Source organism: Poecile atricapillus, chromosome 1, assembly GCF_030490865.1.
Source record: "Poecile atricapillus isolate bPoeAtr1 chromosome 1, bPoeAtr1.hap1, whole genome shotgun sequence".
Taxonomy (NCBI): Eukaryota; Metazoa; Chordata; class Aves; order Passeriformes; family Paridae; genus Poecile; species Poecile atricapillus.
This window is the reverse complement of record NC_081249.1, coordinates 156,991,165-157,007,120: the sequence shown is the minus strand read 5'-3', so window position 1 is coordinate 157,007,120 and position 15,956 is coordinate 156,991,165. Positions and strand designations below refer to the sequence as shown.

General features: G+C 35.7%; 1 protein-coding gene across 4 annotated transcripts in view; it reads left to right on the top strand.

Moving 5' to 3' along the window:
* The window catches only part of SLC25A21 (solute carrier family 25 member 21), a 238,376-nt gene that overhangs the window by 164,282 nt on the left and 58,138 nt on the right, over window positions 1–15,956 (top strand). For 2 of the 4 annotated variants that reach the window (XM_058847629.1, XM_058847619.1), the window contains exon 3: window positions 13,988–14,071. The exons of the other annotated variants lie outside the window; for them this stretch is intronic. In XM_058847629.1, the coding sequence (XP_058703612.1) occupies window positions 13,988–14,071 (84 nt within the window). The remainder of the gene's footprint in view (window positions 1–13,987; window positions 14,072–15,956) is intronic. 4 annotated transcript variants of the gene reach the window in all.

Genomic DNA, 15,956 nt, shown 5'->3' with positions numbered 1-15,956 from the left:
TAGTTGGCCTATCGTGAGAGTGAAATTTAACCCACAGCATGAAATTAATCCTCAAAGACTTTTGTCTACTCTTTCTAGAAATAATAAATGCAAAGTGATTGTATAAATCTCCTCTCTAACTTTATGCAGAGGTGTTAAATTAGTATCTAAACTCTATGGCATATGTCAATCTATTGATTTACGTTTAGTTAACTAACATGAAAGTGTATGTCAAGCATAATAAGGAATTTGAGGGATTAGTGATACGGCTGGTTTTTTCTTCCTGAAAACTTTTTTTTCTTTCATACTACAGAAAATACTATTCCTTGTAATTACAGGGAAGACAAGACAATATGCATGCAAACATAAATAAAACCATTCAAATTATCATACCGGCGTTTCCTGGAGTTTCCGGGTTTATATATTAAATAGCATGGCGGGGGTTTTCATACCCTGACTCCTGTTGTAAAGCTTGTTAAAAATCTTATGAGGCTTTTTTCAGCTAAACAAATGGCTGTTTAGTCATTTTACAAAGTACGTCTTGAATCAACTGTGTAAATGCCATGTAAATCAGCTGGGGTTTTTCAAAAAGAGATTTCTTTTTCTTTGTATGCAAAGCTCTTTCTGAGGAGACAAGAGTTGAAAGTGATTTATTACTGATTGATTCAGACTCTCTTCAGCGTTTTAAGAGTATCATTCCTCACTCACAGCACTCACCTACTCCTATGGCTAGTCAAAGCTATTCATCTATTCCTGAGCTACTCATTGCTACTCTTTCCTCCTGAAGGCTGAGGTTTGGTGCTCACTTTGAGAATTCTTCCACTTCTGACAGCAGGAAGTCATATTTAATAAATGTTTGCAATTGACCGTATCATCCATGTTAAAGAGCTTCTTCAATATATTAATTGAAACTTCACACAGTCATAGCCCTTGGGACAGAAACCAAATGACAAAAAATTGAACACGTCAAGTGTTTCATAGTACACAGTCCTGACCCTGGACAGGAATTTTGCAGGCTACTTAGGGGGCATTATATGAGCAGATCTGGAAATACATTATTCTTCTGACATAAATTATAGCAGTGGTGTAGACATGGATCCATTCTCTCTGCACATATTCCTTAAAAGAAAATTAATTCCTTAAGTCACACTGTATTTTCTCTGTGTATTTTAGAAAAGCTATTTTTGTGCACACATATACTCTAGTGGTGAGAAGGAAAACAGCAATTACTGGAGTATAAACAGAAGTTAAACAGAACAGTGTGCAGAGGAATATCATTGAGCCAAAAAAGGACTTTAAGGCATGTTAGAGGTGCCACTTGATATTAGAGATGAGATGTGTAAGTCCAGGAAACCTCTGAAAACTATATACCCTTTTGGGGTATGTGAATTCCATATATTAATTCAGATATCATTTATGTCACATTAATATTATCCATTGAATGCAGTAGTAGAGAGAGAAGGGAAGTTTTGTGTGCTTGTTGATAGGTTTTAGAGATGACAAGGAAGGTGATACAGTGATACGGAAAAGATGCAGTGATACATTGCTCATATTTTGACCCATATATGCCTCAAGGTTTTCCATCTGCTCAATATAGCAATATATTTCTTCAGCACCACACTCTTTTCTATCCCACCTATTTTCATCATTTTGCTCACTCCCCATATATCCATCACTCATTCCCATGTGATTGACTTCCACTATTTGCCTTTTTCACAGACCACAGGCACATAGGGAAAGCTCCTTCCAACAAAAGCAGCAGTGTTTGTCGATTCTGAGACTGTGGTTTCTGCTCCCAGTTCCAGTGACAAGCTGGCATCTTGTGACCTCTAATAAATGACCTCCAATAAATTGGTGGGTGATACATCTCTTAGCTGTTAGGCAGGATGGCTGGTTGCATTGTCAAGAGAGTCTTGAAAAAGAAAAAGTCTAAAATCTGTCCTCTGCACATAATAAAACTGGAGATACCTTTCTGCAGACCTTTAAGGTCATCTTTATTCTTGGAAGAGGTTCAGGCCATGAGTTGGACAAAACTAGATTTTTAAGAAGGATTATTCTGATGTACTCTGAAAAATTTACGTACGGCAGGTCCTTCTCATACTTCAGGCTGGGCACCTTTCAGACTCCATAGCAGGGAAAGTTGGTTCCTGCAAATATTTGGATCCCTATTTATATGCACAGACTATATTGCACAAAGTTTATACCCAAAATGAAGCAGCTAAACCTATTGCTAGTATCTTATCACATAGAAAACCACTATACAGCTAGTTCTTTGAAAGAATCATAGCATAATTTAGGAAAAGGATAAATTATGCTGTTCTTTCAAAGAGTTGTCTTTCCCATTAGCCAGCATTTGTGCTAAGAAAAAGAGGTTGGGATGGGCTATTCCTACATGTTGAGCACTTAAGGGTTTACCCATTGCACTCTTACTCAGTTTGGCATTAGACAAGACACAGAAAATTGCCAACAAGGTCATGATCCTACTCGTTTGAGATATAATAATATATATACAGTAATTACTTGCTAATTCTGTGTAGGCATGCAGAACCACTTTCTTCCAGCAGTCATTTTTCAACAAGCCTATTTTATTTATCAGTAGGCATTCAACAATTCAATAATTCAGTTAGTTTTATCTCTGAATCCATGTAGCTTTAAGACTTGGCTGAATGTGAACATGGAAGAGGTACTGAACGTGGTAAGGACACAGAATGGTTGTTCCTGAGACAGACTGCATGGTTAACATCAGAACTGCCTTTTTTTTTTTTTTTTTCTTTCTGTTTCTCAGTCCTCAAGCTCAATATCTGAGTCAGATCAGCCATGTTAGCATAGTTTGCCTGCCTGCCTGCCTGGAGAAAAATGTGAGCAAAATGCCTTTAAAGATTTCTGTAACTGTAGAAAATGAAGGCACTTTTCTAGCTTCCCACTGGTGGTTAGTTAAACAGTTTGTTTTCTGAGATAGACATCACTGTAACAGAACCTGACAATATTTCCTTGATTTGTAACAGAACCTTCCTTGATTTGAAAATTTTCATGAACTCAATAGGAATAATTTACCATTTCTTTTTGGAAAAATAATCTTAATCCTTAAAAGGCACAAGACTGCAAGAAATCAGTAAAATCTGCTGAAAAGTGTATCCCCTCAGACTTGCTGCACTGATTGCTGCTCACAAATGCTTTGCTAAAATCCTCTCTTTTTCAAAAGTTACCTTGTTTTGTACCTTTAAAATTATCAGCACTTGGAAAAGTCTTGTTAAATCTGAAAGAATTCCTGTTTCCCTTTAGACTTAACAATGTTTCAGATACTGATTAAAAAGGGAACTCTCCCTTTATTCCTGAAGTCGGTAAGAAATATTATGGAAAATTGTGTTAACTCTTGCAAATCCCTCTACAACTATAAAAGTACAAATGAGATCGTCCCTGCTGTTTCAGTCAGGCCTATGAACCTCAGAGCAATAGGATATTTATAAGAAAATTCCAGACATAGCAGTGGTGCCGTGATCCATATGACCCAAAGTTTCCAGTCTTTGTCTATCCTCCTGTCTTTAAGGAAAAACAGAGGGGCGTAAAATGAAAACTTGGAAGATCACAAATCATTGTTATGACTCATTATAATGAATGATTTGTGCATTACTTTCTGGAGTAGTTAGGCTGAGTTCAGGGGAAAAAAGTAATGTTCCTTTATAATTTTCACCACTTTATGCCAATTTTCAAGCAACTGTCTTTCCTGAAGCAACAACAGTTTTTTCCACACCATCCTGGGTAATGAGTGAGTTTTTTCAGCTGGAAGAGTTTGTTGTGATATAAAGGTACAGCTTACACGGCTGTTTCAAGATCCTGTTAGTGTTTCCATTACAGCATTATTTTCTGTTGTTTAAAACTGGGATGTCAAGTACTTGAAATCGAACTTTGGTAGTATTAAAAATGTATTTACAAACAAGAAAAATAATCTCAATATGTGGGGCTATTTGATTCTGAAAAAAAAAAAGTATTCTGACAGTTTTGTAGCAACAACTGTGATTCAACAACAGCTTTGAATATTCAAATTTGTCCTTCTGACCTTGGTGTGCAACCTGCATTCTAGATTCTCCAGAGTTTGGTTTAGCATTAGTTTTTGTTGTTAACTGTTAAAAATATGAGTTAGAAAAATAAAGATTAATCTACTGAAGTCTGAAAATAACTGCTGTTTTTCCACTACATTAAATTTGTGAGAATTCATTTTCTTTCCTTTTTTCTAATCTTCATACAGTGAATTAATAGGGTATATTCATAGGTGTCAAAGGATTCTCCTTGCTTACTAGGATAAATTTTAGTGTTACACCAAAATTTCTTGAATGTGTTTTTATGTATCTGTGGACTCTAAAAGAACTGGCAAGCTACAATTTGAACACACAAAAAGCTTTCCCCAGAGTTAAGCGAATACATTTTTGTTTTGATTTTTACAGGAGTGCACTATTTCTGATAAATTGCATTGCGGAGTGCAGGTGCTCCAACGTTTCACTAGTTTTACTGTAAGTCACCACAGCAGTGAAAGTCCTAATGCTTCAGAGGAAATTTCATCCTTAACTTGCCTTGTTGTGTCCTACTGTATGCTAAGAATTGCTGAGAACACTCAGCACCGATCGATAATGAATTCCATATTAACTGTAATATTGGGGCACAGTTGGGTGGGCAAGAGGTGATTTTCAGTCTTTAACTCAGAATTTCCTTGTTTTGCTCATTTAAGTCTGTATGTTTTCTGTCACTTAGCCATGTTTAATAGGAAAAAGCCATCTTTTCATGGAAGCATCACGTGCATAGTAGGTAATGTCCATTTATGTCCAATTATGTGAATTAGCTATTAGTCATTTAAAGTCATTTGTCTGTTAATGAGAAAGGGCATGTGAGTTAACATTTTCAAATGCAGAGTATTTAGTTGTATTTTTCAGTAGAGTAAGTCTGGTTGTATCCTTTCCAGTACTTTTAAAATCTCAGCCACAATATATTAATGAAATGGTTTCCCTTTCAAATATTTTCCAGCACAAAAGTAACACTTCTTTCAGCAACTCACAATTTGATTTTGGCTATTCTCCTCTGAAAATGAATTTGGATTTCTGTGTTTGACCATTTCTTTCCTTTGGGAGAAAAGCTATTTTTTGTTATCTTTCTTACTTTGACCATAGGGAGTAAGTGTAATGTACATTTTGTCATGGTTTGAAATTTTTTGGTGCTGAATCATTTTAATATAAAAAAAAAAAAAAAAAAAAAAAATTCAGAGTACATTCAGCTGTGATGGGATTGATCTCATCAAAGAACTTAAAATATTAATGAATACTGAAAAGTCTTGAACAACCCACCAAAAAATCCTCCTCCTACATCTTCATGCCAGAAAGCCACAAAAATTCTTCTGCCTTCTCAGGAGAGGTGCTGTGAGATTTCCATAATGGACACTGAAATCAAAGCTTTGTTGAGAAAACTGTGTAGAAGTACTTGGCCCTTTCTATAAAAATTGTAGATGAAAAACATTGCTTTTTCCAGTGGCATATAGATCTTTATTACATTTTCTGAAGTTGGAAGGGTTTTAGAGCATTGTTTAGTGTTTGTATTTCAAGTATTGTCCAGTAGTGACCATTAATGTGGTCATTTGAAGCCTTACTATGGCTAATCAGACACGTGTTTGACTTTACAAAGCTGTGTTGAGATTTGCCTTTGCATCTCTTTGGAGTAATGGAGAACACCCGTACCTTTTAAAGGCAGCAAAATTACTCCTCTAACCTGGTATCGCTTAACTGATAGGTGAAATGTTCATACCTACATTTAAATTTTTTAACAGGTCTATTTTGAAGAAGCTCAGAAAAGGCTGATAGATCACAGTAATGTCACAGGACACAAGAATTGCTTTCTGACAAGAGGTCAAGAGAGGATATACATTTTTGTAATAGAAGTTAAACTGAGATGAAAAACTGGACACATTTTAAGCAGGCACATACTTCACACTTAAATCAGCCAAACCACATTCTTAGTTTTCCCTGGACTGAGGCTGCATACTGGGGCCTTAATATAATTATCATATAATATATGATTTCTTGTGAAATGTCTTCTAGTCATTAGTTTATATTCCTCATCAGTTTGTCCGCTGTTTCTCTATAAGCTGTTTTGAAGGAAAACATTTAAGGCTTCATTCAAAACTAATGAAAACCAGATTTCTTCTGTTGATGTCTTAGGCTATGAGTGACTATTCATACTTAAAATCATACAAATAGCTCTATCATCTCTGACAATACAAAATTATTCATTGTGGTGCAATTTTTTGAATGATTTGTCCAGTTTAGATAAGGCCCAACAAAGTCCATAGATTGTGGGGGGTTGCTTTCACTTAGGAATTAGAGATTACAAAGGTTTCAGAAATAAACCATCACCTTAAAAAAAAAAAAAAAGGTCTTTTTACCATTACTGGTTTCTGCAGATTCTTTCACCAGTGTAACTAAGTGCCTTATACACAGGAAGATGTAGACAGAAAACACAAGTAGTGCTTAAATTTGCCTATTGCTTTCACAGTCAGCACATCCTGGCTGATCTTAAGATCTCATGTATTGCACAATCCTTCACACTAAGTACTGTGTGATCTTTCAAATAGCTGTCCTTTTTATGAGCATTACTGTCATCTTATGTTGTGCTCAGAGCTTGTATCTAGGCAGCCAAAGCAAAGCTTCAGTGACAGAATTGTACCAGCCACAGCACTGGCAGAGCGGCCAGCGGAGCTGCTCCTGCTCTGGCAGGACTTGTGGATAAGCTTCTCACACAGAAGAACACTGGAGACATTTCTAAAGGACAATAAAAATATGTAATGTTTGCAAGTCCTTAACCATGAGGAAAGGCTGGTAGCTTCAAGGAGCTGCCAGTTGTACCTGGGACCTCGGAAACACAGGGGTGTTCCAGGCCCTGGAGGCTGGGCTGGAAGACAGGCAGCGCTTGCTGTGGACATGCAGCAGGTGGGGAGGACTCCAGCTTGGAGCCTCAATCCACACGTTCACCCTGTTGTGAAACATGAATTCAAGTGTTCTCAGTATTTTCATCCATGAAGTGAAACGGAACTTGCACATTCACGAGATTTCTCTGAATGGTTTTTAGCATGGAATGAAAAAGTTTTGGTTTTCACTAATTTTTGGTGGTGTTGTTTAGAACTCCGCCTCCACACACACAATCATTGATGGAATTAGATTATTAAAATATTTACAGTTTGAACTTAGTTTTTGCTGAATTTCTTCCTTGGGAAAACATGAAATTATTCATATGTAAGTACTATGACTAGTTATTTTTGTTTTTCTTTTGCAATATTACCAGGGTAGATCTGCATGAAAATGCTAAATGGATTAATGGACCTGCTTCTAGTTGTTATTTTTTTATTAATACTTTTTAAAACTACATGTAAAGAAAAATTTCCTTCTGATTTTATAGCTACTGTATGTTTGTCCCATGCACAGAATGGAAGAATTAATACAAGATAAAAAAAATCAGAGGAGTTCTTCATTAGTAGCTGAAAAATATAGCTTTGATGTCTAAAATATTAAATAGATAAAAATAGATTTACTGTACTGCATTCTTTTCCCCACTGATATTTTTTATTAAATTATATGCTGCTCAGCTTGAATATAAAAGCAAAGAAGAAGCGAAAGTCATCTATAAACGGAATAGGACATACAGGAAAGACAAAATTCTTCTGATTAGTGTACTTTTCTCTGGTCCAAGAGTAAGAGTCACATTCAGAGAACTGGCTGAAAGTATCAGTTAAATGCAGTTAAGTATTAAACCTAAGCTGTTTTGTCATGTTTAAGACTTCATGGTTTTTGTATTCAATAATGCATTTCATTCGGGGAAAATATTTGTTAAAAACTGTAAGTTCAGAGTAAGCTATGGATGGTAAGTTCTCATCATCGAGGCTGAAAAGTTTAGACCAAGTGTTTTATGAGGATTTAGGTAAATTGTTGTTAGCCAATCTACGAGGAGGCTGGTGATAATTTTATTTGGTCCAGTTTGATCAGAACAGCCAATGTGTTCCATCTAAATTCTGCTGTAAATTGCTGAGTCTGTTCTTCAAGCTGTAACTTTTGCCATGAATGTACCCTTATTCAGATGTGGGCAGTTGATCCTTTCTCATCTGCTGATGGTGGTTCCTCCTTTTGCCCTACTAATTTTCATGGCAATTTCTGAGGTATTTTTCTCAGAAATAAAGTACAAATCAGATAGCAAGAGGACAGAACAGACCTGGATTGAAATAAGGCAGAGATCAGGTGTGGAATGGACACATTTTTGAGATGCATTGTTTGATAAACACATTTGTAAATATGAGAAATCATCAGTTTCTGTTTGGTAATTTTTTATTTTACCATCATAGCTGATAGTTGATGTTCTAACCAATATAGAAATCAACTCTGCAAAGAAAGCTTTCAGGGCATCTTTATGATTATTTCCATCATTACTATTCTTCTTATCTTTTTTTCTTATTAAAAAGCCCAACAAATTCATCCAGAATACAAAGGGATGAATAAACTTAACAAGCATCATCAATTCCAACAAAACGAAATTCATTGTGATGAAATTTGAAATATTTTTTTGTAAAGCCTTGCTATCTATGATTCTGGTTTATTTCTGTAAAGTAAATATGAACTGTAAGAAAATTCAACTACAAAAATCTAGCTACCATAGATTTGAGACAAATCTATGGCCACTATGGAGAATGACTGGAATAAGTTCTGGTCTTTAACTGTTCTTTATGTTACTAATTTATTATGTTCTTACTTGCTTTTCACAGTTAAATAATCATCATAGCAATGCTAGAACAATCAAAATATGACCTCTGCAGTAGCAAAACTTGGAACTTTTGCTTAAAGTGATTGGGCTTTTTTTGGTTTGAAAAGTAATATTCAGCTCTTTAACAGCTCCTATGATTTACTGCTAAAATAAGTGACAGAATTATACTCTCACCTTAGTTATTATCCTGTAAGTAACATAAGCAACTCAAAGAACTTGAATCAAAAAGTGAAATAAATTATATTATTGAGGACCATTTTCCATTCCAAAGTTTTGCATAAAATTTAAGCATCAGTAGATATCACTCATAGTAACACCTGAATAAATGCTTAACCTAACAAACCAAATCTTTTAAAAATATAATTCAGGCTTTTTTTTTATTATAAGCATGTGAATAAGAACTGTTAAATAAAGTATATTTATATAAAACTTCAGACTACATTTTTTATCAACATATGAGGGTGGGGTAAATACAGGTAGGAGTGTCTGGAATCATGGGAATTACTGAAAGTGCAAAAAAGCTGTTTCCAGTTTTCCAAAGACCGTATATTTATTTGAAAGTTGTGTTAGATTTAACGTCGCCCAGATATTTTAATTTGGTGTGTTGTTATGCCATGTAATTGTCTTCTTTATAGCATCTATATACATCAGCTTCTAAGTTTATTTGCTTTGGTAGTGCACAAACCCCAACCATGAATGGAAATATTAGGAATTGTATCCAAACCGAGTAGAATGTATGACAAAATCCTACTGAGATGTGCAGAGAAGGGAAATGCAGCTAAGGCTGCCACTCCTTGGCAAGCACTGCAGCCTGGTATAAAGCTTGGTTCTCTGAGTCTGTGTTTTTCTTTCCCTCTGAACTCCGTGGTTGAGAAACTAGTCAGCAGTGCTGCATAAAAACAGCAAGAAATTCTGGAATTTATGCAAGAGACTATAGTCTTTGCAAACCCAGTGGCAAGAATTTGATGAGTCTAGACTGCTCCATATCACATTGTGTTTGTCCTATGTAACTGGGACTTAAATGCTCATTATGTGCCTCAATCTAGATATGAAAATACTGATTTCTTCCTTTTAGATTTTAAGGTGACTGAAACAAGGTTAATATGAATTAGAGATCTTTCTCCAGATCGGTAAATAAAACAAGGAGGATTTTTAGGTAACATTGTGGTAGACAGCCTTTAAACACTGGAAAATGTGGTAGCAGACATCCACAAGACAACTTTGATGAGATATTCAGCAAACATGAACAAAAAATTTAGCAAATTATAGAGGGATGTGAGAGTTTTGGTTTTTTTTCAGAAGGCACATGCATCTATTTGCTCTTCTATAAATATTGATTCTATTAAAGAAAGATTGCCTATAGGACTTTTGCAGTAGGAATAGGGTCAGAAAAGCATGATCTGGTCTGAGGATTTTATTGAACTCAGAATGAAATGCTGGCTATTAAAAAACCAACAAGGACTGTGAGGAGTTAGGCATTGGAAACAGATGCATATATTTATGTAGAGTCATTGCTCCACAACATGATGGATCACTTGTTAAATGATAAGTGGTTCGGAGAACTGGTGAAAGAACTCAAGCGTCTTCTACATTATGGAATTTCAGGCACAGCCCACTGAGACTTATTGATCAAGGACTGTTACAACCATAAAAAAAAAAATGTTCTCTCTCATGCTAGTAAAACAACAATAATTTGGGTTTATTCATTTCACAAGTAGAGGATTTAGTGCTGATTAGTGTGGGTAAGTTACAATATATTCATGGTTTTAGATCAGCAGTTTTCAATGCCTTTTGAACAGACCCCAAAACCTCAAATAGTTTTACACGGTTCCCACATTTTACAGAGATCCCAACCGTTCTGCAGTGAACAGGGACGAACACCGATATTCTCTTCTTGAACTTTATCAGGGCATTTTTGTATCTAATGAAGCTACTGCAAAGGGGCTATTTGTTCATTCAAAGGGGAAATGGAACACCAAGCTCTTTGGACTGCTGCTACAAGCCAGAAAAGGAAAATGGGAAGTCCCTCATGGCATGGGAGATGGGTGTGGGAACTGCAAGGAGCCAAGGGGGCAGGCAGTAAATGCCCTGGCTGGTCCCAGGTAGGAAGAGGTAACCTGTAACCTGGGGTGTGAAGTTCCTCCCACAGCTTTGTGAGCATTGCAGGGGTGGGAGAGCTCAGCACCACAGCATTCTGCCCAGAAAGCCAAGAAGCAGGAAAATGACAGGGGAGGAAATTTAGCCTGATGCCCATTTTTAAAGTGATAAAGCTTGCAGCAAGCACACAACGTGTTGGAGTGTCCAGCGACTTCTGAAGCTTCTTGGATGCTGGTAGTGGGTAGGAGGTTATCCATCCCAGCCCTGGAAAAGCATTTCTGCACATATGGCTGTTCAGCATGTCGCTGAGGGCTGCCTGCCATCACACTTCAAAATTATTAGATCAGAAGTTAGTGCTCCAATGGTATTTAGAGGGGAATTTATCTTTTTTAGGTCTAGCAAAAGCTAAAAGGATACAAGGCAGCCATCCAACTTTCAAAAATGCATGAAATTCAGTGGTTTTATAGTGCTTTTAGAAAGGAGCGGATTTGAAGCAGAGAAAGCCATTACATATCCCCCAGTTGTGTTCATTCCTCTAAACAACCATTAAAAACAGGCCAGGTTGGGGTTTTTTTAAGGGAATGCTTTAGCTCTTCTTTGTTATTAAGACTACTAATAGAAGCTGCCGCTGCTGTCTCCAAGAAAACAAACAAGCATTTTTCAGCTCTTCCCTGAGCTTCTTATAACAAGTGCTGGTTATCAATTAGCTAGTTCATTAAAAAGTTACACATGATTTTATTGAGGCAAGCAATTCTGAATCAAAGAACCCAATTCGCAGATCTAGGTTGAAGCACATAATTGGCATGTATTTTAGAATTGCTGTTAAAGCTATAAAATAGATTTACTAGGGAAGGAATGGATCCAAAAGCCCTAAAGGAAGGAATATGTTATTTGTGTGACTCAGTGTTACAAATGAACTCATTTAATACTAAAGTCTTATCTATATTAAAACAAATATCTGAAATAAATGCAAAGCTTCTTTGATTTAACTTTTTTAGCAAGAAGTTATCCTTCATCTGATAAAACATGATTTACCTACAGGGTTACTACATTTCTTATGCCATTACTTTCATTATTGCTACCAAAGACGTATTTTTATTAAATCATTTAAATTTAGTTGAGAAGTTGCCAATGTGTAAGCTGTAAAACAGAATTATATAAATATGTTCACTATGTTGTTGAGATCCACTGTGACTCTGGAATTCAAGCTCCAGTTCAACGAACAGTTTTGTATGCATGATTTAGTGAGGAACCTTACACGCTTGCAAGTAGGACATTGCTGAGCGTTTGCAGGGTGAAAGAGAACAAAGTGCGTTTTTCAAAGGATGTTTTAGAAACACTGATACATTTTTGAGTTTACAAGGAGGCCAAATCTCAACACTTGAGGAAAAGAGTTTGAGTTAAGGAAACTTTATTTTAAAAGATGTGGAAAAAGATGTTACTGGTGAGTTTTTCAAGTTTTCTTTAAGAAAAAGACACGTTTGATTTTGAGCTGAGATGTATAAACAATCAAGTCTTAAATATATTAAAATGTGCATAGAAACTATGTTCTGTTATAATTTGGATTGCTTGACTGCCTCAGTGTAAAAGCTTCTGTAGCTGATATTGCTGTTGGACTTTGTGTGATGGCATTGAGCTATTTTTTTTCAACTATTAGCCTTCCCAAGGGATCTTTTCAGACAAAATGTTATGCACCAGCTCTTATTTGAGTGTAAGCCTATTGAATAGCATTCTTCTTTCTGCCAACTTGGCAGCAAGTTCTTGTGCTAATAAAAGAGGTTACCCCAGATAGAGATCCCAGATGTGCCTGAACTACTTTTATTAGGACTATGGAGGGACTCAGTGTTTCCTTCTGTTTTCAAAAAAGGTGTGGGCTTGCCTTCATAATTGCCCAAAGAATTGCATCACTAGAATTTTTTCCCTCAAATTGGACAAAGTTTTAGATGTGTTAGCACAGAAATACTGATGTTCAGAACAATGAATGCCTTTTGCCACAATACAAATATTGGCTTGACCCTCCTGAATTCTGTGAGAGAGGACAAAATTGCTGTTTAACCTTGAGTTAAAAATACCATGGATTGTTATCTCATATAAATGAGATTCAGTATTGTGGTCACAATAAGTAACAATTAATGTTTCTCAGAATAGCAGTATTACCACTGGCATGTGGTGTACTTGACTGTAATGTGAATTATTCCTTGAAACCATTGGTTAGAATAATTATTGTGCCTAGGGATAAAACCAGTTTAGTGATTGCCTGATGTGGGGCTCTTTTAGACTAGAATTGCCAACAGCAATATTATTTTTATTTTTTAGTGCTATTTGATAATTAGCAGTTTAAAAAGAAGTTATGTTGCTGAAAATTAATCTAAATATCTCCATTCTATTTACTTGAATGTGCCAGCTGCAGTTTTGAAACTGAAAGAAATAGGATCCTCTGAGATACTTAGTAGAATAATATAGTTTGTTAAATTCACTGTTGCTATCCATAAATCATAACAATAAAAAGTTTACAATCTTAAATCATAATCTTGATTTTCCTTTCAAGGCCACAAGCTCCATGTTGAAATTTCTATTGTTGTCAAAATGTGAATAGAGAAAATAAGGTTTCAATCAGAATAATTCATTGCTTGCTTTTATTGTTCATCTTATTATTGAATTATGAAAAATGAATGGTGCTCTAATATCTGATCATGTCTCTGCTTGATTTTTGTTGTAATTGTGTCAGATATAAAAAAGAGCAACACATGATAGTATTCCATTTCAGATTTTCAAAAGCAGGTTTTGACTCAAACACTCACATTAGTTTCAGTGGGCTTTGGATCAGGCACAGGGTTAACAGCTTATTTTTCAAACAACTAGAAAGAGGTGTAAATGTCAAAGGTGATAGCTATACTGTGAGTTCCATAAACTACAAAAAAAGTTACTACTAAAGCTCTATTTTTCCTTCGTTTAACAGCTTCTATGAAAACAGTGTTAATAAGTATATCAGGAACAGTATATAATAATGAATCAGAGATGTAAAAAAAACCTTTAAAACTCCTTTTATATAATAATTGGAAAGTTAAAAGTGACTTAAAATCCCTGACTTCTCATGCTGTGATGTAAATTGTATTTTTTTTAGGTTCCAAATTCAAAGAGGGAAAACTGATCCAACCAGTTACAAGAGCCTGGGGGACTGTTTTAGGACTATTTTCCAGCGAGAAGGGTAAGAGTATATGTTTTTAAAATTGTCAATTTTATGTGACCTTTCTTAATCACCCATTTTCCAGACATTAGATCCTCTTTATATTCCACTCCTTTTTTTTGCAATTGCAAGAATTTGGCAAATGCAGCCTTACATAACGAGCACAATTTGAAAAGTCTTGATTAGTCTAAATTAGATCCATAAAGCCAATTTTGGTTATTATAATATGTGAAAGACTGCACAGCTGTCTAGAGACACGGGTGCAAGCCCTGTTTCAGCACTGGAGCAGGATGGCTGCACCAGTCTATTGCTGTGTCTTCACTCGTGTGCCTTGTCCTGGTTTTCCAAACTAGATCAGGCTGAGCCTATCACTTGTTTACAAACTCTGATGGAGTGGCATTCCTAGTTACCTGTGGCAGACAGTGTTTCCAGGACCTGTGTAAGCAAAATCCAACAGCTTTTCAGTTTGACAGAATATGGGAAAAAAGAGTTAAGTTCATCAGTTTCTTGAATCGTACTGGCGTCATAAGGTACCACTGCTCTAAGCCTGAGCTCCTCTAAGGGAGTTGGGTTCTGACCCATAAAGGCATTTAAATATAGGCTTAATTTTATGAGCAGTCCAGTTAAAGCCAGTGACTGTAATGGGATCAATCGTATGCTTAAAGTTAAGCCTGTTATCCACAGGAGCTCTTAGGAAGCTGGCCTTTAATCAAGGTAACTCTAATTAGTAAATCCCAGCTTCGAGTAGCTGGCAGGCTTTCCATAAACTTTTTTAATACAATAGCGACCCAATTTTTTTATTATTATTTTTTTATCCATATATCACAGAAACAGTTTGGTTGGAAAAGACCTCTGAGATCATCGAGTCCAACCTATACATCCTGAGTCCAACCTAAATATTCATCAAAATGGAACTGCTCTTGTATATAGTGGCACAGATGCTGGGTTTGGAGGCAGCATAGGTGCAGTGAGACATAGACCTCTTGCATCCACAAGCTGCACTGGAAAAACAGAGGTGAGATTAGCAGTGAAAATTCATAACTAGACCAGTTTTTGTTCTTGCAGTGAGATTTAGCTAAGCTACACTACCTAAGTACATCCACATAGAACCGGATGGTTTGAAATGAGAAATTAGGGACATACAGAGAAGTTTCATTAAGGTGTTGAAAGAGGAAGTTGTTGCAGCTGCCCTTATTAGTTGTAAATCCATTTTGTTGAGAGATTAATGTTGTGGTTTTTCACTACAATAGATATTAAAAAGCTTAAAAGCTAAAAAGATTCCACACAAATGATAATCTGTGGCTTCTGAGGTTTTCTGGGCTGAGTTTATGTTAACTTGTATTGCTTCTGAGAGAAAACTATTGAAGTATTAATATTAACAATAATGTAGAACTATTTCTAAATAAAAAAGCTAGTTTAAGTCAGTGAGTAGGAAAATAGTATTTATCTCATCCCAATTCACTAGTATTTTTTTGTATCTGGAGAAAGAGTCTAAATCAAGACACCTTCCAAGTTAATTGATTATTCATTGCTTCTTTTCCTATGGAATCCTTGTGCCACAACACTGGAACTAAGCCAGAATATTTTTGATGTTTGTATCAAGTTGTGAATCTGTGAGCAGGAAAAAGATGATTACATGAAGATATTATATATTTAAATTACAATTTAGCAGTAGATTGCACAAAGTTTCTGTTGGGCAAGACTTAAAAGGAGTAATAAAGAGTTTTATTTGCCTGTTTCAAAAGCAGTCAATAGTGATTTAAACAAAAAAAGCAAATTTCATGAATATTTGTTTTTCTCCAGGAAGTTAGGCAAAGGCAGAAATTCACATTTAAACAGACAGCGGTAGTAAGCACTAGGAACAAAAAGAGATAAAAAATCTCATATGAACTATAATGTTAATTTT